The sequence below is a fragment of the Phaethon aethereus genome, assembly GCF_964289735.1.
Source record: "Phaethon aethereus genome assembly, chromosome: 8".
NCBI classification, from domain to species: Eukaryota; Metazoa; Chordata; class Aves; order Phaethontiformes; family Phaethontidae; genus Phaethon; species Phaethon aethereus.
The window spans coordinates 25,031,819-25,054,407 of record NC_138584.1 but is presented as its reverse complement, the minus strand read 5'-3'; the positions used below and the strand labels follow the sequence as shown (position 1 = coordinate 25,054,407).

The window sequence follows — 22,589 nt, the reverse complement described above, 5'->3', positions numbered from 1 at the left end:
CCCAGTAAAACACCTGGATGGAAACCTCCTATGCAACTGAATATCACAGAGCTGCCAAGGCAACTAGAAATCAGACTACCTTCTACCACAATTTCATCAGTGTAGCGACAGCTTTGAAATAATATCTGAAGATCTTCTTCCCACCCTTTCTCAGTGTCTATCTGGTTCTACATCAGTAGCAAAGACTCCGTAAAATCTCCTACATGTCAGATGTCATTGGAGATCTCTCCTGTCTCTAGCCTCCACGTCCTCTTGTCTATGGAGAAAGCCCCTGAAGAACTGGCTCTCTCACTCCAGCTTCTGACGAGCTGAAGACTTACTTATCAGGTTTCAGGTCCCGGTGAACAATCCCGTAATTGTGTAGGTACTCCAATGCCAGAACAGTCTCAGCAAAATACATCCTCGCCATATCAACAGGTAGGGCACCTATGTTCTTGAGAAGTGTAGCACAATCACCTCCTAGAAAAAAAAGTTGCAAATGTGGCACAGTGAAATGGCAAATACCAGTAAGAAAGAACAGCTACACATCTGCAATACTAGATTAGAGTAAGTTTCCTAAAGGCTGTTTGTCTCAACCCTGTTAGCCTGAATTTTAAAGCTCTCTCTACACTTAAGGCCTTGAGTTTCAAATAAATACTAAAGTCTTAGGAAAACTGAGATCCATGTATGCTCGGCATGCTTGCCCAAGAGCTGTACTAAGAAGAAAGGGCAATTCATGACTGTTTGTCCTCTATAAATTTCTTCGCTTTCCACCACTAAGACACATACTAATTCTGATATACAAGCTTCTTAAAACAGTAAGTAAACACCTCTACAACTACCTGGCTCTCTCTACACATGGGAGAGGCAGCCATGCCTTTGGACACAGTGATACTCATGAAAGTAAGTCTGTGGGCCCCCGATTCAAGCTTCTTAAGGAACACTGGCCACATATTTCATTCAACTTTCATCTCTACTTGCAAATAGGAATTAATATTAAAATTTGTTATGTCAATACATCTGTTTTCATTCCAATAATTTATTTGAAAGACCACTGATACAACAACTATGAGCTTATTTCTCATGAACACTCACCCAAGCAAGCCAGGCATAAGAAATTAATCCTGGAAATCTATTGCTTACAATAAGATACAGTGATAAAATAAAATCAAATAATATTCCAAAGAATAACAAAACAAAAAAAGAAATCACCCAGCATAAAATAGCGCTGTATTTTAAAAAAGACTGCTAAAGAACAAAGACTGTGTTGCTTGGTGATGTTTCTTAACTGTCTTTTTCTAACTGTAATGACAAGCAAACATGCTATGGATCTAGCCATGCGATCCCATAGGAGAGCAAGAGGATCTCTTTCCAACAAGGACTGGAAAGTTCATGCTGACTTCTGACCCCAGCAGTTTTCTACATGTGGCTTTATGTTTCCTCAGCTCCACTCCAATCATGTTGCATTAGTCACAGGGATTCACAAATGGAGTATCTCCTTACGCTACACTGTACTAGCAGTAGAATGATTCATTTCTCCAGCTGAGCCCAAGCAGTCCATACGTTCCTCCCTAAAAGGACATCATGACCTCCCCTGTGACTGCAGGGCTGACTTGAGCTCACTTTCCATGAAGAAAGGAGCAGCACACACATGAGATGGTCTTCTCATTTATCATGTTCAGAGCAGAGCACTGATCAGTATTACACCCAAAAGTACACATCGAAAACATCATCCTTTACGAGGAGACACGCTACATGTCCACCCTATCTAAGGTCCCGTTGCAGGTGTAGATAATGACAACCATACCTTCCACATACTCCATAACCATGCACAGGTGGCGCTTGGTCTCAAAGGAGCAGAACATGCTGACCACAAAGGGGTTCTCTGCAAATGTCAAGATATCTCTTTCCACAAAAGCCTGCTGGATCTGGTTTCTCAAAATTAAGTTCTGTTTGTTGATCTTCTTCATGGCAAAACGTTGACGGGTGGTCTTATGTCGCACCAAGTACACCGCTCTAGAAAACCACATACCGAGAGGAAAAGTTCCATTTTCAGTTCAAACTGTTTTGTTGGGGTTTTTTTGTTTTGTCTTGGTTTATTTTTATTTTTTTTAAACAGTGATGGATGGATCCCGACAGACTTAACTGTGACTCCATAAAACAGCATCTGAGTGCCAAGCTTCCCTAGAAAAGAAGGAACCCCATGACGCTTCCTTCCAGAAGCTACTCTGCTTTCTTGAATTAACAGCATTTTGGCTGATGTGACTAACAAGGAGATATTTCAGACACAAATGTCACTAACTTCCTTAAGCATCATTGCAGAGGGGCATGTATGTTTCAACATTAGTCACCATTTCACTTAAAAAATTGTCCAAAATGTATGGAATCAGCACGATTTCTTTCTAAGTTCCATATAATTAATTTCATGCAACACTATTGCCATAGATTTCCTTCAGTAAAGTATCTCTTACATTTCTATCATTTGCAGATCATTAGATTTCTGCACATTAATAATACAGTTTGCAAATAAAATTTTCATCGAGTTTGCCTGCCTTATTGAATCAGTACTTGTTTCCTTTTCTCTGCAGTATATTACATTTAACATGGTATTGTATCTCCCCAGCAGCTGACTACAAAATACACCCAGGATAAAGACAGATACGAGTAACAGCAAAACTACCACCTCTCTCCCCTTTTTACAAAGTTACTTGTAAATCATGGGGCCTGTGCAGAAACATGACTGAAAAGATGTAAAATCTTCTTGTCTAGTAATATGGCTCTTCGACATGCTCCACTGTGTCTTCACTGACTAAAAAAATATGCTTACACTTTTTCCACATATAATTTTTAAAAAATTAGTTGTTGTTAACTAAGCACCCACTTCAACAAAATGCTCAAGCGCATGCTCAAGTTTTGTTGTTATGATCTACTGAATATGACTGCTTTTCAGCTACAGCCTAATGACTTCAGTGGTCAAGATTTATGAACTGTAAAGAGTCAGGAACTGTCTTTAAAAGGTTTGTACAGGCAGTTAAAATTTTAACTGACAGCCTTCATTCTGGATTTTTCAATGTATAATAAAAATCTAATAGCATTTTTACTGTGTTACTTCTCACAGTAGATTTGTCCCAATGTAATTTCAGCATTTCTTTTATTATTTCAAGTGCTCACAAGCAGCCACATGTTACATATATAATCTGAATACATGGAAGAATGGAAAAGCATAAACTACTTCTCCCTCAATGTTCTTGCTGTTTCAATGAATCATCAATAATATTTGCAACTACAGAATTTTACCCTCACTCATTCAGCCTTTAAACAAATACAAACTACAGGACTTAACCAGACAGCATGAAAGGAAATACAGACTGCCTTGATAAACAATAAGGAAATGGGTGCAAAATAATTTTCTCAGACTCATGGAACTACATTTTTTACTATTACTTAGGAAATCTCACAAGAAACTAAGTGACAATATTTTCCCTAGAGACAATGTTTAGGGAAAATGTTTTTGTCATCTCAAGCTAAGGTACTGATCTGTCTATATTTTACCTACCTGCCATAAAGAAACCGTGCAGAAATAGTTACTGGAAAAACAGGCTTGAGGTCACACCTAGGAAAGGCGTCAGAAAACTTGCGCCACAGAGGGATTAGGAATACCAAATTCTGAAAGCTTTAATGTAGGGTAACTAATTTTTAGAAAAAGTCCTGAACTGGAAGCTGTGTGTCAGTTCAGCACAATGTAAGGACTTCACAGCCAGGAACTCTGTCCAAGTACGGGGCTGTTGTCTAAGAAACCCCAAGAACATGCAAGAAATGGCATCTCCCAGAGGAATGCAGAAGTCATCACAAGTATGGAACCTCTGTAAGACCCATGCAAAATTCATTTATGCTTTGGACCCAACAAAAACCAGTCACGTGCCAAACTTTGCTATAGCCCTTTGCTGAGTAGGACAATAATAGTATTTTGTTCTAAAGCAAAGTTTAAAAGCCTTACCCATAAGCACCGTTACTGATCAGTTTAATAGTTTCAAACTCTTCTTCAGATGGAGTTTTCTTTGACTGGACAGAGGCCCCACGGCTCTGGGGAAAGACAACAAGAAAATGGAAAATCATGAGCAGGAATGACTTAATTCTATATGTCACTTTTTTGTCCTCTTCTTTAAGCAGCATTCACGAAAACTCAATCTGTTTCTAAATCTCTGGAGTCCTCAGCTTTAGGATAACTGTCTGTATCCCTAGGACCCTTGCAGATTCCCTCCACAAATATTAGCACAGAAAGCCAGTGGACTATAAGATTCAGGCCTTTCCGTGACATTACATTTAAAAAAAAACAACAATAAAATCTATTTGAAACCTAGCAAGTTATATAATTAGATTTTTCTAATGGTCCATTATTAAAGTCAACTCTCTTCAATACTCATCACATTTTACAAATGCACATATTAAGAACTTCTCCAATGACTTTTGTTTGCAACTCTTAAAAAAAAAAAACAAAAAAAACACAACAAAACTTGATGATAATGCCTAACATTTAAGCATTTCACCACCACCATGTAGAGATTTCCACATTTTTGAGTGTATACTCTGGTTTTAACATGCGCTTTTAAATGTCAGCACTTTTTAAAAAATCAAAATTACTCTACATTATAATTAATTCTTTACTGTAGACTACTTGTTTCCAGAGAAAAAAAAAGCGCTAGACAGAGTGAGTGTATTACTGCTTTACCTCGACTGAATCATCTGTCTCAGGAGTGTCTGGGCTGTCATAGCTATTCAGCTGGGCCATTTCTGAAAAGAAAGAGGAAAGATTGCTCCTAATGATCTCAATCAAACACTATTCTCTTTGTTTATACAAGAAAAACAGGATTTTAAGAGGTGCTTGTAGATGATGAAGGACATTTTTCCCCTTCTGTAAAAAGTCACCCCAATTATACAGTGATAACCTTTAACATCTTTTAAGCTGTAGGCAGTATTTTATGTAAAGATTAGTATAATTAATTGTTCTCATTCAGCCTGACTTATTCTAGGTGGTTTTTATAATAAGCAAAAGGAAGACATGCAAGTCTGGGGAAATGACTAGTTAATATTAAAACCTATTCCATGCATACATGTCTGCATATAGCCTGGTGGCACCTCTGTACTCCAGAAAAGAAAAAGCATAATATTTCAAACAACCTTCCTTCACAAAATGCGTCTGATTCTAAAAAATGCTGAGCAGCAGCAAACTGGGAGAAAGTCAGTTAGTTTAGGCTACTCAGCTGTCTTAGGAGATGCTATAAACTTTGCAAACCCAAATCCTACATTAACTACTAGTCTCTGAACAGACATCGTTGACATTTCTGGGTGCCCTCCTTACAGAAAGGAAATAAGGCACCTTGACATCTCCACAGATTTCTAAAGAAAATTTTACTCTAGTAAGGGGAATTAGTGATGGAAAGGTTCTCTCCCATGACAGGGATCAAAGGAAATTTCCCTTTAATGTCAGATTTCAACAAATGCTATTAAATTGCATTTAGCAATCTTTGGTAGAAATTTTCCCGAAGAGCTCTTCACTTGAAGTCAACCTGTCACTGTCATTCCGGTAAACAGCGCAGAAGTTAAACTAGTCCTATCCAGACTACTAATTTATGCTAAAATTATGCTCTCCCGAGAAAACAAAAAGTACGGTTCAATCACTGAAATATGCCGCAGTAACCTCCAGTCTCTGTCACACCTTCTATTGCTGCTGAGCAAGCCATGCATGCTTGTAAAACTTGTATAAGAGAAGAGATTCAGCTAGCAAAGTGCCAGGCAGAAATATTAACCCACAAATTCCAAAGTTAGGATCTTATAGGCCTCTGTACGTTTACAGTATATTCAATTTACCATATGCAATTCTGGCACTTGGCAGAAAAGCAGTTACTGTTTTCTAAAGCATTATTCTCTTTGGTTTTGCAAGATGTAAAAATACAATCTCACCTCCACCTAAAAATTCATACTAGTCCTGGTTTCTCATGGAAAATCACAACAAACACACTTTTCTCAGAGAGGACAAAGTGGGATGACAGGATACTTTCCAGCCAGGCAGGCAGATCAGAAAAACAAGGGGATAAATTTACTTTTACTGTTCAACAGCAGTAAAAAAACAAGTTAAATCATAAAGCCATTTTCTAACCTTGTTTCAGCTATAATACAGGGAGACATTATTAACACCATAAGTAAAGACCTGTCACTGCTGATGTGCGATCCTTACCCCAGCAATGCTCCTTTGAGACCTGGGGCTGGAAAGGACAGTCTAGAATTTGACAGTAAACAGGAAAATAAGGAAAAATGGCCTAGAAATTAACCCAATAAAATAAAAGCTTCCGTCAGCTACGTAGTGACCAGGAGATCTGGTTATCCTTTCAGCAGTTTGGAGAGTACAAAACAAGAGTTCTCACCCTCCAAGGGATCCCTGGTGAGTCCCAGCTGGCTGATAATGTAACGAGGAATGTCGCATTTAATTCCTTGCCCTTCCTTGGCATGGCCTTCTGCAGCTTCTAACAAATGGTAGAACTCTTCAGGATCAAACTCCTACAGTGAGGTGGTGAGAGAGACACAGAGAGGTAAATGATTCAGCTTCACAATCACAAAAGGTTTCTCCCCATACAGGAGATTCCTCAGAAACAGTCAAAGTTAATTCTGGGCTCAGCAGTGATGCAAAACATTTGCAGTTACAACAAGCAAGTCAATGCATTCCACTCTGCTCTGCAAAAATGACAGACATTTACAGCCTGCTGGACGTCCACTGGCTTAGATCTGTCAAATCAAGAGGGCAAGGACTGTAGGGACTTTTTATGAACCAAAACCAGACTATTGGATAATACAGTCATGATAATGCAAGCATTAATCTGGACTCACCTCCCAGTTTCGTCACACTGAGATGTGCCAGGGAAAGGTCTATGATGAGGACTGAGGTGCCTTCTTCTGCCACCTCTGTCTGACACATGAGTTAAGCCAATATAAACCCCTCTTGCTTTCAAACGTCTGTTTTTCTGTTCAAACCATACATCCACCCAATTCTGTAACTGTCCCGACCTTAGCAATTGCTAACAAAATTATTAATAAAAGAGCAATTGCTCTTTTATCAGCACAGAAGATTTCACTTTCTATATAAGAAGTATTGCTGCAGTATTTCTTATACTATACAGTACAGGATCATCTTGTCAACTCAGTCTTGGTGTATGTGATCTCTAAGGCAAGGAAAGGTTATAAGAAGGTGTGATCTCTTACCAGACTAACAGATACAGCTGGAAATAAAAGATAAGCTTTTGGTGGCAGGAACACTCTGCTTAGAAGCAAGTTCTCTTGTTAACTTTAACTCTCCCCTACAAACCTCATCATTCACCAGCAATGAGCACCTTTGCCAAGACTCCTCAAAATTTTTCTAGTGAAATGGAAGGATAAAAGGGGAAGAGTTACAGCATACAACTGAGGGCATCAGAAAAGAACTGATGTGAGTGTGGTCAGCTGCATAAGAGAAAATAAAGCACAGAACTGCAAACAAGAACAGGAAATTAGAGGTTGTGATTACGTAAAGATATTTGAACAGTTAGAGAAACAGAAACGATGCACTTCTTGATTGCTCTAAGCAATACTGCTTACTGCAATACTGTCACCAGACAGCAACAATGCAAGAAGCAAACACCTAACACCTCTGGAAAAAGATTAATCAACTGCCTCAGAACTGGCAGAGAGCAGGAGCCAGACCAGGGAAGACCACAGGAGAGAGATGGTCAACAGACTGCAGTATAATATAGAGAATGAGGTGAAGGGGAAGGTGGAGTCAAGGAAGGGCTCTTCAAGATACAACTGGAGGTCGCTTATTGGCGAGTAAAGGACAGAAGAAAAAAAGTCTGTTGACAAAAATTTCAAACATAGAAAAAATTAAGAAACTAAATAAATTCTAGTTTTATCTTCTTTTTAGTAGATTTATTTAATCATTTGAGTACAGAAGAATGATCCCTAGTAAAGGGAGGCAGGTGCTACAGAAAAATAATCTGAAAAAAGAATAATTACATACTTTTTCTCAGAAGATGGTTTCAGTGATGCACAAAACACATTATTTTCTTGAAGCCCCAGAGATTCAGTCCATAAATAAACATTTCACAGTCCAACAGGTAATACAAAGACTGAAACCAAGTAACTGAAATTTAAAATACTTAAATGCCTTCATCTCCACTAAAGCAATCACAACCATCACAACCACTGCCTATATGGTCAGTTATTTCATTTACAAGGAAGAAGTAAGAATGAGCTGTGTTACTAAAATTAACCTTAATATTAAATCTGAGAAAAACTGTTTATAAAGTCACAAATAATTGAAGTTAAAGGTTAAATTACAAGAAAATTATGTTAAAAATAAAAATAGAATGTAGTTCTCAAGCTATTTAAATGGTTGAGTACCTATTACTATATTTCCTGTTCTTTTATGGGATAAAAGGAACATTAATACTTAATTCTTCATGTCAGCAGAATAAAATACATATTTGGAAAAAAAACCCCTAGAACGGCAATACAGGTTAAAAAAACAGCGAAGATCCAATATACAGATCCAAACATTATTTTTATATTTTGAAGTCTAGCCACTTCGTTGTCAAGGTTGTCACTACATGCTTTGGGGTTCGTTACTCAACTCAGTGACTTTACTATTTCCACCTGTTCCCACTCTGTAGGTCATGAGGTATAGAAGATAGTGGAGGAACCTGGAGACCTGTTGATTTGCAGCTAAAAGGTGGCTTGAGTTTGGAACTGCTTGCAGATATAGAGATGGGTTCACAAAACTTACAGAGGTTTCATGTTTTCCTAGATGATGTGTTACTAGTAGAGTGTACGCAAGCATAAGTGACAATTGTGAACTCGGGAAATATAAACACAATAAACTCAAATTTATTTCCGTTCTCCACTGTCTCCACTTCCAAAAATAAACATTTTGAAGACGTGCTAGAAGATAACTGGAGTCATCTAAATCACAAAAATGGTTTTGAAAGCCAAAGAATAACCAGTCTGAATGCATTTGTGCCTAGGATTTTCAGTGTAATCTAGTGGAGTCTTCTTGAAAATGTGTAGGCATCTCTTGCTGGTTGTGCAGCCTCCTTCTTCATCACTGACAGTGGTCTTCCTTGCACTATAGGGTTCACAGCAAAGCAATCCATATGACGGTCATGGAGGAGGAATAAGGGAACCCTCCAAAGCCTACTGGTTCTCAGTAGTTCTGCAGGTATTTTCAAAAACTGGTATTATTGGAAAGGTCAGACCACTCTTGTCTACTTTGTCAAAGAAAGCTCCGCAAAACTCATTTATCTTCTAGTGACTCCAGTGATAAAAGTTGCCCACGGACACACTGCCCTCAACGTGCTTCAAATGTTAACTGCACATCTATATCCAGCCACAGATTCCTAAGTTAGCCAACTTCTCTAATGTCTCGAACAGATGTAGCTTCCCTGTCACTTTTATGTCCAGAAAGAACCATCAGATTGTGTGCTTCAACACACCAAGGAATTCCATCCTGCTGTTTCATAGGTTTCTGCTGTAAGTTTGTGACACCTTCTCCAGCACTCAGACAATTTTTTGTGACTCTTCCCTACACTCTCACCATTTTTTCAACATCCTTTTTGAAATACAGTCACAGAACTGACTCCTATAACCAATAACCACCACAACAGTGTGTACACCAGAGGCCTGATCACCTCTTTCCATATATATTCAAGGTTTATATTAACCCTCTTGCCATGGCATCACAGTGAGAATGCACATTCAGGCTGCTTCTCCACTGTACCTCCAAAATATTTTTAGAGTTGCATGACTTCAGGACACAGTGCCCTATTTCATTGGGATGGTCTAAACACTTTTCACCATATTTCTAGAATTAAATAAAAAAAATATAGTCTTATTAGTCAGAGTAAGTTTTTAAAAAAGCATTGAGACCTGCTTTTCCATATATTCCAATAGCATTGAATACAATTTCAACCCCAGGCTTCCTAGTTTTCTTGGATCTCTCACCGGCCTATCCCTCTCTGTGTTCACAGCTGGAAAACCTGACATCAGGTTTCTTTGGAATTGTTAGGTTTACGGTAAGAGTTTGAGTCCAAAAGCCCAAACAACACTTATATCTATATAAGATATTATAACACCTTCATTAGTGACAGTTCTTTCTTAGCATAGCTCTCTGGGCACTGTATGCACACACTCTTCACTGTGTCTACTAACATGAGGAAAATCGTGTGGCATCAACTAGCATGAAATGATGTCAACAGCTACATCTGACCCCTCAGCCATAAACTTTATACTAAAATACAATTTAGCTGCTGTTGCAGCTGACATTCCATTGGAAGATACTTCTATATTAATGCAAAAGATGCTTAGTGCTTCTTTTTGTAAAATATTGATTTACTTTTCATTAATGTTTTCATGAGAATTTAAAGCTTTCTCTGGAAGGCTTTGTGTTCTTTATCTCCTCAAACACTCACCAGACTCTTTTGACCATACATGGCACTTTCCCGAGGACCAAACTTACCAGACACTCAAGCAGCCGAGCTGGTCGTGCAATGACAATCATCAGCTTCTTCACAAGTTGGGTAACGAAGGCAACCTCGGAGCTCTCGGATCGCTCGTGGGCCTGTGGAGAGCAGAATATCACATTATGGTCCTAGTAGTGAACTCTTCATTTTTATATGTCAGATGCTGAATGCAGAGCAAGCACCAGCTCAGTAACTGTAATTCGGCAGCAAAGGCATGACTGAGTCAGGGCAGGCAATGACCTCAGCTCATTCAAGGATGTCAAGTTACATATAGCTTTTCCATTACAACTGACTCCTTTTATCACGCAAGAGATATTTCAAGGGCTCTATTTGCATTATATCACCTATCAATTATATTAGATAAGATGTGGGTTTATTTTATTTTTGAAAATGAAAATAACAATACCGATATTTTTCAATTTTACCTTCCACACGATACTGACATCTAGATAATTACTAACAGCTACACATATTTCTAAGCTTCACATTCAACTAGAATTTGAACTACTTCTGTTCATCAAAGAAAAGCCTAAACTTTAATTTCTCTTTATCTGTTTTTATAAATCCCACTGAACAACTACAGCAGTGTATTGTATGCTATGTAAGACCAAGCACACAAGCAAAACAAAGAGCCTACAGAAACCTAATTCAGAGAATGTATTCTTGTCCACCACCTTCACTTTACCAGATTTCACTATAAATTCAAGGTTTAGTTTCAAGGTATGTGTGTGAGGGGGGTGCCTTTTATAACAATAAGCACACTAAAGCTAATAATTAAAAAAAAAACAAACAAACAAACCCAAAGACAAATTTGAACAACGGTCCCCCAAATTACTCTTCTTTTACTCAAGCACACAATGGCTACATTATGAGTCCTGAAGCACAACTAAAATAGTATTTCATTGCGGGGTGATAAAACGATGGTTCCAATAACATGTAAAAACTCTGAAACAAAGCTATTTTTTCCCCAAGGTCTAAAAATTTGGGTTTAGCAGAGCCACAAATATAAAGTCCAGAACTTAACCAATGAGCTTATGCTGGCAATGAGCCAGTTGCTTATATGATATTTTATCAACAAGGATGCAAGCGGCAATAGACTAAAAGGTTCATTTAGCATTGTTCATTAGCACCATCTAAGAAAAAGACATATATGGGTGAGAAGTCAATCACACTGGTGATCACCGAAAAGAACAATAAAAACACAGGGAAGCAGAAATTCAGAACTAGAAACACACAGGCAGCATTTTAAAGAATATATCCCTGATATTCTTTACACCAAACAACAAAATTTTAAAAGTTCATTATTTCTCATTTTGACACAGGTCAAAATAAGAAATGTTGACTGTCTGCTTCAGCACTGATAAGCTGGGGCTAGAATTTTAACCTTGAAGAAAACAATGTACCTTCCAGCTCATTATCTAAAAACAATATCAGAGATGCTTCCTGGCTATAGAGCCTTAAAAGAAGATTATTCTGAAAGCACTGAAATAAGTTGCAATTTTTTTCTAACTAAAAGGTATTTTCTAACTATAAATTAGAAAATAATCAAAACGAAGATGTTTAATATTCACTCTGTGTCCCCTAATGCATTACGCAAACTTATGAGTTAAAATATGAATTCTAGAAAGAAATTAATGCTTCCATATTTGAAAAGCCATTCCAGATCACCAGGGGTTAGCTCTGTTGAAATGAATAAATAAAGCATCAACAACTTGATATTATTTGAAATATGAGCCATGCAATTGGAAAGTCCTCCCCCCCCATAAGCTATAGTATGCAAAAAATAATAATCCATCATTTTGCATCCATTTATACTGTTGAAGAAAACTTATTCTTTTAAATCAAGTCCTTTTTCTTTTCACCTTTTCTTATCTATGAAAATTTAAGCAAAATAATTTGAAAATGTAACTAATCTAATCAGGTGTCTCTTTTGAAAATGAAAGATAGATCATGACTGCCAAATGATACAGAAAAGCAAAGGGGAAAAAAAAAAGGATTACAAAAATCAAACACAACTTGTAACAGCCACTCAGCCATCATCTCTGCACAGCGCTGCTCTTCTAAGATCCCCAGTAAAACTGCCTCTTCGTGTTTGCTTCTGGCGCAGGACAGCCCGGACATCCCTACAGACGTCTTGTTCACAATCTGTCCCAAGGACAGTAGCTGGAAAGCAGCGGGTTATATAGCCAAGCACTGCCTGCCGCTTCCACGTGCCCTGGTATGAGGCATGCCATCTAATTAGCAGTTCCCGATGACGACACACTTGTCTGAAGGTTGCCAGTGGCATTTCAGGGTTTCCCCCTCCGCCTCCCATGAGGAGGAGGGAGAAGCTATAGGGGTTGTGGGTAGAGGCTGATGCCGTTCCTACAGACATTGCCAGGGACACGTAAACAGGAGGTGGCAACGGGTAATTTACAAACCGATTCCCTTCGCTGAAAGACCCATCCGTCACTAACTGTAGCTACTGGGGCATGAAATTAAAATCACTGTCCTCCCCTGGGGTTCAGCAGGACCAATAACTGGGATATGCAAGTCACAACGCTGTAATTGAGCTAATATACTGATGGAAACCAAAACAATAGACCTGCAATGCCCAGAACCAATAAATTTACACTCGGGCTCTTAATAAGAAAGCAATCCCCGTCAGAATATCCATTTGCCAATGTGCAGCATCAGTCACCACAGTACAATACTACCACCCTCCCGTGTCTTTTGTTCCGTGTATGGAAACACCTGTAATCCTTCACCTTCCTCACCAAGTGACAACACCTATGCAAAAGCCATTCAACTTCTTTTGGCTAGTTTTACCTCGTCAATTCAGCCAAGTAATAACTGACTATAACCTCTTTTTTCCCCAGTAACCTGAGGTCCTATCCCATCCTCTAAGCACACCCCGCAGTAACAGATAAAGAACTGAGTGTCATATATTCTTTTTTATAAGTGCTCTGTCTCATTTTTCAATATTTTTACTTGAAGCGTGAAGTGTAACATTCAAGTTCATGTTTTCCAAAATAAAGAAAATCTCTTCAATTCATTTTACTTCAGGATAATTTCAATGATGCAATAAGCAATGGGTTTTTCTGGCTAAAAGACAATATTTCACGCTCCAAACAAGGGAAAAGATCTCATTTGCCATAACTAACGAGATTTGTGGGCATTTTATTACAAAAGCCACAGTCTAAAACCTTTTAAAAGCTTTCCACTTTGGTATATTTAAACAGATCATTATTTACATACCCAATTACTAATGTAACTGTTTTACATTACATTTTACAATACAAAGTAGACTCAAACTGCAACATATTAAATAGAGTTTTCCTTCTATGGTTTGAAACACCGTGTGAGTTTAGCTTGTTGCCACACGTCAGAATCAACACCTTAAAAAATAATTTCAAGAGAATCCATTCTTTCACAGTAAAACTGTATGAAAATCTGTGGGTATACCTGCCACTTGCTGACCTCCTTATTCACCAATAAATCATCTTCCCAGTCTTTCTATATGTTATAGAAATATACCATAAAACTATATATCCTACTGCACAGACCATACAACTGCCTGAGGTTTTTTGATGACCTTCCAGTTCGTATTATTTATATAGCATGTAACTCTGTGTGATATCTTACAAGCTAATCAAAGGTAAAGACCCTGCCCTCAAATTTGGAAAAATCTAAAATTGATTCAAAACTTCTAACATTTCAGGTGAGTTCTCCAAAATAAGTATTATCACCAATTTCTATGTATTTAGACTGAAATATCCCAACTAGTTCCTTCTATAAGACAGTCTGACAGGCAAAGCACAGACTGGCAAGCAAGGCAAAACAAGTAGCTTTTAAATATTAAAAATATTTGAATTTAATTAATTAAATTTAATTATTTAAATATTAAAATACGAAAGAGAAGCCAAGGAACTATGATAGGACAGAAAAATCAAATGAGAAAGATGTGGAATGAAGTCTTTGGTGTTCCTCCCTTCACGGGGGAACTTTAATTTCTTTAATTTCTTTGTCCTCTTATTTCCCAGTCTGTTCTGCCTCCCTTGTCTCTCTAAGCTTTCCCTTTAATTCTGTCTAGCCCACCTCACTTCCTAAAGTAAATCAATTAAACTTAAGAGCTGACCCTTCTCTCAAGCCCCTCTGCAGAAGATGTTATGAAGGAAGAGGTCAAAGCAAGCCCTGAATGTCAATTCCTGAACGAGGCCAGAGATGACCATTGTATCTTCTCTAATAACAGTTCAATGTCATCTTTCCCCATGCTTAGGAGTAGCAGTATAATGGATGTAGGATCAAAGGGAAAAGGACAGTTAAGAAGTGTGTTTTGAGGATTTGTTCTGAGGGAGGGGGGAGGAAAGGAAAAAGCAGATTTATCTGACCCACACTCACTCTGAGATCCTCATTAACCTCTTCAGGCCAGGAGATGGGTTGTGGCCAGACCCAGTTTATTTCTCTCAATTCCTTATTGAAATCATTGTCCACACAGAGGAGGAAAGTCTGGGAGTGGAGAATCTCAAGCTCCAAGTATCTGCTACCAGGAGCAGTAAAACACACTGTAGTCCCCTTGTGCCCTTTGAAACGTTAGCTATTTTGCTGAGCGTACGCACCCACTTTTAGTGAAATCTTTTCAACTTCCAAACCACCACCCAAAGATGCCTGATCTCTTATGTCATAGCTGACGTGCACACATACTCTGCTTCCAGACCCTGGAGGTACAAGGTGGACCCACTGACACATGCTCATCTGGCTGCAGGAAATCCCTCCCTCTCCCCTCTCCACTGTTGGCCCCGGCGTGCCTTGCCCTGCACGGACAGTGCTGCTCAGGTGCCGTGGCCAGCTCGTGCTGGGCCCAGCAGCAACGGCTGGGCCATGCTTATCCTGCACAGGAAGGCTATGCTGCCACTTTCAAACTCCAGAAACATTTTTGTAGTCTTTAAAAGAGGAAAACCAAACAATTTCTTTGATTAGGGTGCAGGTTTTCCAGCCCTGTCTGGTGGCATCAATGGTCAAACTCTTGCACTGCAACCAAAAAACACTTTCACCAGGAAACACATTTCTTACTATTAAATGCATCTGCAGTGGTTACTGGTATGTCATAGGCAGACAACCATGTAGGCCCTTGAAAGATACTCCCTACCTCTATCCATCTGTCAAAATTATATTCCCCGTCTAGGTAGAACACCACGAGAACAAACCTGAGACATTTTTCTCCCATGTGTAAACATATGTAGGAAATTACAGCCATACTCATATAAATGTGGTAGCCAAACGTTTTAGCTGATACAAGGAAAGATTCTGTAGTTTTCACAGCACTTTTAAATACAGTAATTTTATAGTAATATATAGTATTTTTATTCACCTGCCATTTTCTGAAGTCTGGAAGTGGCAGAGGTGTACAAAGGAGTGCAATTCATGCTAGTGGGTTGGCAAACTTATTAATGACATATAAACACGTCTTCACCAAACAGATTAAAAATCACGACAGAAAATAAATTAGTTCAGGTGCTCTGTTTCTAGGTGTCTCAGTGATATTTGTTATCTGATACTGTGATCTTTATAAATCCAGTACTTTCAGCTTGCTATCTCCTTAAATCAAAGCAGAGATTAGGAAGACATTCCCAAATGGAGGTCTGGACCCAGCAACTGGTAATAGCACTGACTCTTCACAACAGCTATAGCATAAATTCTAAAAGATTTTTTTAATGTAATATTATTCTAATTTTAAAGGAAGAGAGCAATTTTTAATGAGTAGCTGAAGCATACTAAGCATGCATTAAAATTGTGGCCCCTTGTGTATTTTCATATGCTTTGAACAACACAAAACACATCGAAGTACTAAAAAACCCACAACTGGATTAAGTTCAGCTCAAGAAAATATTTTATGAAAAATTTATAGCAACACTACAAACTATGGTGTTTTCACTCCTTGAAGGCACTATTGTAATTAATAAGTCATTCAGAGTCTTGAAGTACATGAAAGAAGAGTTCAGTAATTTCCTTCATCCAGATGAACTCAATTTTCATAACTGGTAAAGACTGCCTTTGACTTACTCATATGCATATTTAACTTTTGTACAAACGAAGTACACAGGTGAAGTGACTTGCTCAGATCTGCATGTGGTAGATCAACAGCAGACTGGAACAACTCAGATCTCCTGACACTCCTACCCGCTGCCCTTCCCCTGGAATCCACATTGTCTCTCCTAAAATCAAAGCTCTGGCTTATTGTTTAAAGTTTCAATCAAAATAATATATTCTACTTTCTAGAGAGTACTTACATCCTGGAGAAGTTTCTCCAAGTTTTCCTGCAGCTCATAAAAGTACCGAGAAGTAATAAGACCTTCACGTGATTTATCTAGGCAATCTCTGGCCAGTTCAATAACTTGATGATGAATGAAACTTAGGACCCCATCTGCTAATTGCAACACGTTCTCTGGAGCATTAGAGGCAATAAACTCAGCCAGTCGTTCTTCCATCTGCGCCGTGGCCTAAGAGTACAGCATAAACAAAAATTATTCTTAAATTTCACTATCCCAGAACTTAAACATAAACAAGTAGGGTGCTAAAGTAACAGATATTTAATTCCAGTATGCATGAGGCTTAAAAAAAATATTCCAAACTACAATTGCATTTTGTTGAGAATAATAATAGCATACCATAGGCAAAAGTTATGTTCACATGAGCAAATAACAAAAATTAATTGGAACACACTTTATGAAAATGCAAATAACCATAAAAATATCCTGGTCCTGAGGCTGTATTCCTCCCTGGGTCTCCAGAGTAAGGACGTAAGATATGAGGCAGTTTTCAGAACTTTTAGGCATGACAATGGAACCTGAAAATCACTGCCTCAAGCAATAGACACATAGTATTTCTATCACTACAAGCACTGATACCCTGTCTCCAGAGAAACATCTGTTTTTGGTATTGGTAGAACAGGAAGGAATGGCCGTATCGACAGCTCTGGGATACAAGATCTTCTACATGCATTTCACTGAGATGTTAACTTTCAAAGTTGGATTCCACAGATTTCAATATTCTGCTTTAAAAAAAAAAACAAAAAAAAAAACACCATACACATATTTTCACTGTAGATCATTTCAGCACAGTTCAGTGTGACTGAATTCAGGCTGACTTTTCTAAAAATCCAAGTCTATCTTCATTGCTTCTCTGGTACCAAAAGCACCAGTGGCAAACTTGGTTTTTGCCAAAACCTCTAGTATAATTTGGAATTACTTTAAAAGAAAACTTTGCATTTCCAATATGTAAATGGAAAGCCTACCAGAGCCAAAGAAGTTTGGATCAGTATAAAGTACATTTAATGCAGTTGTACAAGGGAATAATGAAAGAATGTTATTCAACATCTTTTAAAATTACTCTAAAATAGTTTTTTTAAGTATATATGAAACAAAGCAAAACATATCTCTTCCAGCCCTGATCTGATTCAGAATTTAAAGAAAAAGAAAAGGTTTAGTTAAAAATATATGGAGACATTGGCCTCATAAACACTACAAATGGACTGAGCAGCCAGAGTGTGGCCCTTCTCATTCCTGCGAGCATTTGTCATGCCAATAAAAGACATGAGAAATTTAGTAAATATGATGTACGTACACAAATACACAAAGCTTTTCTATTTCTTCTACTGCAGAATTAACACGTGAAGCACAGAAGGCAGCTTCAAACTCAGCAAACTGCAGCACTTGGAAATTAGAGGTAAGAGCTGGGCTCCTTCTCTAATGAGCACAACAAATTCATTGTGCGCTTGGTCACAAGTTCATTGAATGCATTATTCAGAAAAGTGATTCCTTACCTTTGGAAACCTTTCTTTGTACACATGATTCATCATTATTATTTCACTGTCAAAGGAAATCGGGGAGCGACCCGGGCTAGAGGAGAAAAGAAAGTACATTATCATTTACAGATATCACATCAAAACCCTCCAAAATCCAGTGCTGGTCATAATGCCGCCACACTGACTGTAGCCCTTCCAAAGCTTTGACTTCACTTCAGTAATGGGCAGATGCTTAACTTCAGAGAAAATCCTAGCACGCAATGGCAATCTACAGCCCTCACAGTTAACTCATCTGAAAATTGCTAACGAGTTAGCTTCGCATGAACTCAGGAAGAAACCCACCTATTTTCAGTGAATGCAAGCCCTAATATACAAGCATGGAAAAAATCAGTGCATTTGTTGCAGGTATATCTGTTATTTCCCTTGTTCTCCTACTGCCCTCCAAGGTAGTGGTAGCAGCCCTGCCCAGGAAGAAATCACTATTATCTCTGGAGTCTCTACTGCTGGAAAGGAGCAGAGGAAAATGAAACAAGGAACTTGAGATGACTTGCTTGCCTTTGTCTGAAGAATACCGCACTACAGGAGGGATGCATGAGCAGTGTTATTCAGCTAAACCTTATATATAAATACCACAAGCAATAGGAACAGAATACTTTTATGAAAACTGCACTCCCTTGAGGCATGTTACACCATAGATGCATATGCATGTATGCATAGGCTAGCAAGCAACTTCAAGGCATGCCAAAAAACAGGACACTAAATGTTGACAAACTGCATTTATATTACTGTTTGGGTATTTTTTTTAAAGAAGAGTTGCATCTCATTTCATCACATCTGATGATATGCAATGCTCTGACTCCTTCTGCCACTGAGGACAACCGGAGTGAGGTAATGCAGATAATCCCTAGCTACAGAATCACCTACAGCATCTCATTTCTCTGGTTAACTTGTTTTCATGTTCAAGACAAGCAAGGGCTTCAATTACTTGGCATCTTACATGATCATTGTCTTCATGATTTTAAGAGTACTACATATTGCTAAAAATATTTTCTCTATGTCAAAAAATACAATTTTATCTTGAATGAGTTCAAACATTTTAAACTTTCTTGGGAAGGATGAAATGAATCTCTCTAAATGGAATAAATGCATTTTAAACTTGGAATGCATTACAGTTACCACCTTGCTGCTAACCTATTTAAAGGAAAAAACATTCTTTTGGGAACATATATTTACAATTCAAGGAAAACTTAACTCACTGGCTCATAGAATATAGCAATACCAATCTCTTTTCATGCCTGGCACTGAAATTCCATGAATTACATTGTGTCTTGTTTTTATTAAGGTTTATTGTTCAGCTTGGGGGAAAAAAGATTAAATCTCTCACTGAACCCTTATGTTAAGGGAGAAAAATGGATTTGCATGTTTTGGATACCAAGTAAAAACACATTTTCATCAACTTTTTTGAAGAAAATACATCCCTTAGCTTGGTAGATGGCTATTTTTAATCAAGGAAAATTTTCTTTAAAAAGAAACTTACATTTATATGCATATGTAACGTATGGTATAATGAAGGGTAAGGACATTTACATTTCAGACTGAGGCAAATTCCTCCACATATCTAGCCTGCTATCTTTATCCTTTTTTCTCTAAGACCAAACAATCTGACACAAACACATGACACTTGTTTACTGGCAGCTCATATGGAGCTGAAGAACTTGGTGAACATAGTTATTGAAGAACTTACTTTTCTATAATGTATTATTTCTCTGTGATTTAAGTGAGGTATAGATTACAAGGATACATAAGTCCTTTGACACTAACAACAGAAATATGAAGGCACATACATACCTCATTTTAACACTAAAACAGTCCTACTAAAATTTGTGCATGCTTAAGTATTTACTGTCCTAGGGCTACAATAAACATGAGGGGTTTTGCCCTTTGCTTTCAAGCATTATTTGCTTTCAACCTTATTCATATGGATACAGGAAATTAAGAGCTATGCAGAAATCATGCTACTTGGGCTGTCCTGCCAGCAGATGTGGTGTTTCCTTAAGGAGAGCCACAATGATATGGGAGTTTATTTGGTTTGCTTTTGCTTTTTACAATTCTGAAACGAAGTAATTTCTTTGCACAAGAGTCTACTGATTGGCAAGGAAGTAAACACTTATAATCCCTTAGCTTCCTCGGGCACTGGCAGTCTTGTCTCTCGTCTTTGGAAGCTGATTAATGACACTTTTTCCCACCTAAAATGACTGCATCCAAACAACTCGGGATAAAACCTGGGATAAAACCTTGGTTCAAATTGTCATTTTAAATAACACTTGCCCAATACAACAGGCCAAATTAAATGTCCAGCTGACTATAGCAAGACTGCACCATAATATACTGCACCATAATCTTTTATGTTGATACATAGCCCAGGAAACTACAGAAATAATTAGATGGATAACTGACTATCTAACCAAAGGCTAGCTGCCAGGCACTGCTGGTTATTTTACAGCACCTTTGAGACACACGCAGGTGAGAAAGAAACCAGGACTGGGCAGATAACAGAATGCCACCAAGGGAGAACGTAAGAAAATTAGAAAAAAAGAAAACAGGAGCTTAATACTTTTTATTGGCATGACAGCTTTTCAAATGCAAAAGCTTCACACATCTACCTAGCACGAAAAATTTCACATACAGAACTAACCCAGTCTAACATTTCAAGCCTCACAAAGGAACAGATTATTTTCTGTAAAACAGAGGACACCTACTGTGCACATGCATAACATTTTAAGACAAAAAGCAGGCTGCGTCTCTTTTCTTGGTGTAGATAGGTAGGTCAAAGAAATGATTATTGTCAGTGAGTTTTTCATTTCAGCAGAGCAGACATTAGAAGACTAATATCTGTCCCCTTAAGCTTAACAGCAGAATGAAAAACTACACTCTCTTTTCCCCTTCTTCACCCTCCCTCCACTTTATGAAATGATGTGGTGGTAGACTTTCAGTGACATCTATCTCCCACAAAGGTTTCTAGCCTTCGACTTGTCAAAACTCATGTGTCTTTATCTGATGCTAGAAAGTGAAAATAGCTTATAGACAGCTATTTCAAGGACTGGCACTTATAGTAATAACTTAAATCTTACAAGATCTAGTTTAACTGTGACTAAATAAAACTGAGATGTTTACGAATACCTAATTTTTCCTTCACTGTGACAGCTGTATTAGGCAAAAGCAGAGAAGCTAAAAGCACTGTGCTCCCCTCTGCTTTTACCCTTTACATGAAGGTTTAATTACGATGTATTTACAGCACGTTACCAAAGTCAGTGTCCATAGGAAAATTAAAACCATAGGCCCTAATTTTCTGTCATTTCCAGACACACAAAATAAGGAATTTTAAAACTAGAGTTAAAGTTGTATGAAGTAGAAACTAATTTAATTTTCTGCTGAAGGCCTTCCTCTTCCCCCAAAAAATAAATATATAAAGCTTTGAGGTCATACAAATTACATTAATACTAGATGTAAGCCAGAAAACTCCCCCTGAAAAAAGACACAATAAAGCAGAAGCAAATATGGACAATCTACATTGGTCCATCAAACTTCAGAGCAAATATGACTCAGGGCTTCCCACAGATGTCAGCAATTTGACCTTGGGGCCTAATCCTGTTTCTGGACAGGACAATGATCGAAGGAGAACTGAACTGAGCAGAGCAGAATCCATCTGCTAAAGTCTGAATTTATGCAACATGCACAGTAATAGTGAAATACAGTTTCCCCAGAATTACAACCATCTATACCATGGAGGAAATAATGCAGAAAATTAAACATGCAACACTAGATTATTTTCCAGTATTTATTCAAGGATCCTTCTTCCTGCATAATCATAACCAAACAGCACAGAAAGTCCACACCAGGCAGTTATTCTAATGCTGTTAGAAAAAAGGGAATCTGAGGCAAAGCAGGATATACAGTAATTCTTCTTCTGATGAACAGGCAACTGAAACAGAACAGTGAAGAGTCTTTCTCAGTGAGCACTTTGAAAAGCCATTTCTGAGTTTGTTTACATACTTTTTGATTTTTTTTAAATCCATTTTTACAAACACTGAGCTCCAGCTACGCTTGGTCTGCAGACAAATACTATTTGTGACTGGTTTTTTATCGCTGAACTCTTTTCCAGTTCAGCCCTTCTTTATACTAGGAGTGACATTCTTATGAGTGTAAGGGTTTGGGTTTTTTTTAATATTTATAAAGATAAATAATAAATCAATAAATAATAATTATAGTAAACATGTGTGTATATA

General features: G+C 37.9%; 1 protein-coding gene across 1 annotated transcript in view; it reads right to left on the bottom strand.

Annotated features, from left to right (window-relative positions):
- Window positions 1–22,589, bottom strand: part of MAST2 (microtubule associated serine/threonine kinase 2) — a gene marked incomplete at its 5' end in the record, with an annotated part of 192,007 nt that overhangs the window by 22,452 nt on the left and 146,966 nt on the right. The window contains 8 exons of the mRNA XM_082003300.1: window positions 321–459; window positions 1,787–1,995; window positions 3,977–4,062; window positions 4,709–4,770; window positions 6,402–6,534; window positions 10,517–10,618; window positions 16,790–16,999; window positions 18,322–18,397. Of these exons, the coding sequence (XP_081859426.1) occupies window positions 321–459; window positions 1,787–1,995; window positions 3,977–4,062; window positions 4,709–4,770; window positions 6,402–6,534; window positions 10,517–10,618; window positions 16,790–16,999; window positions 18,322–18,397 (1,017 nt within the window). The remainder of the gene's footprint in view (window positions 1–320; window positions 460–1,786; window positions 1,996–3,976; window positions 4,063–4,708; window positions 4,771–6,401; window positions 6,535–10,516; window positions 10,619–16,789; window positions 17,000–18,321; window positions 18,398–22,589) is intronic.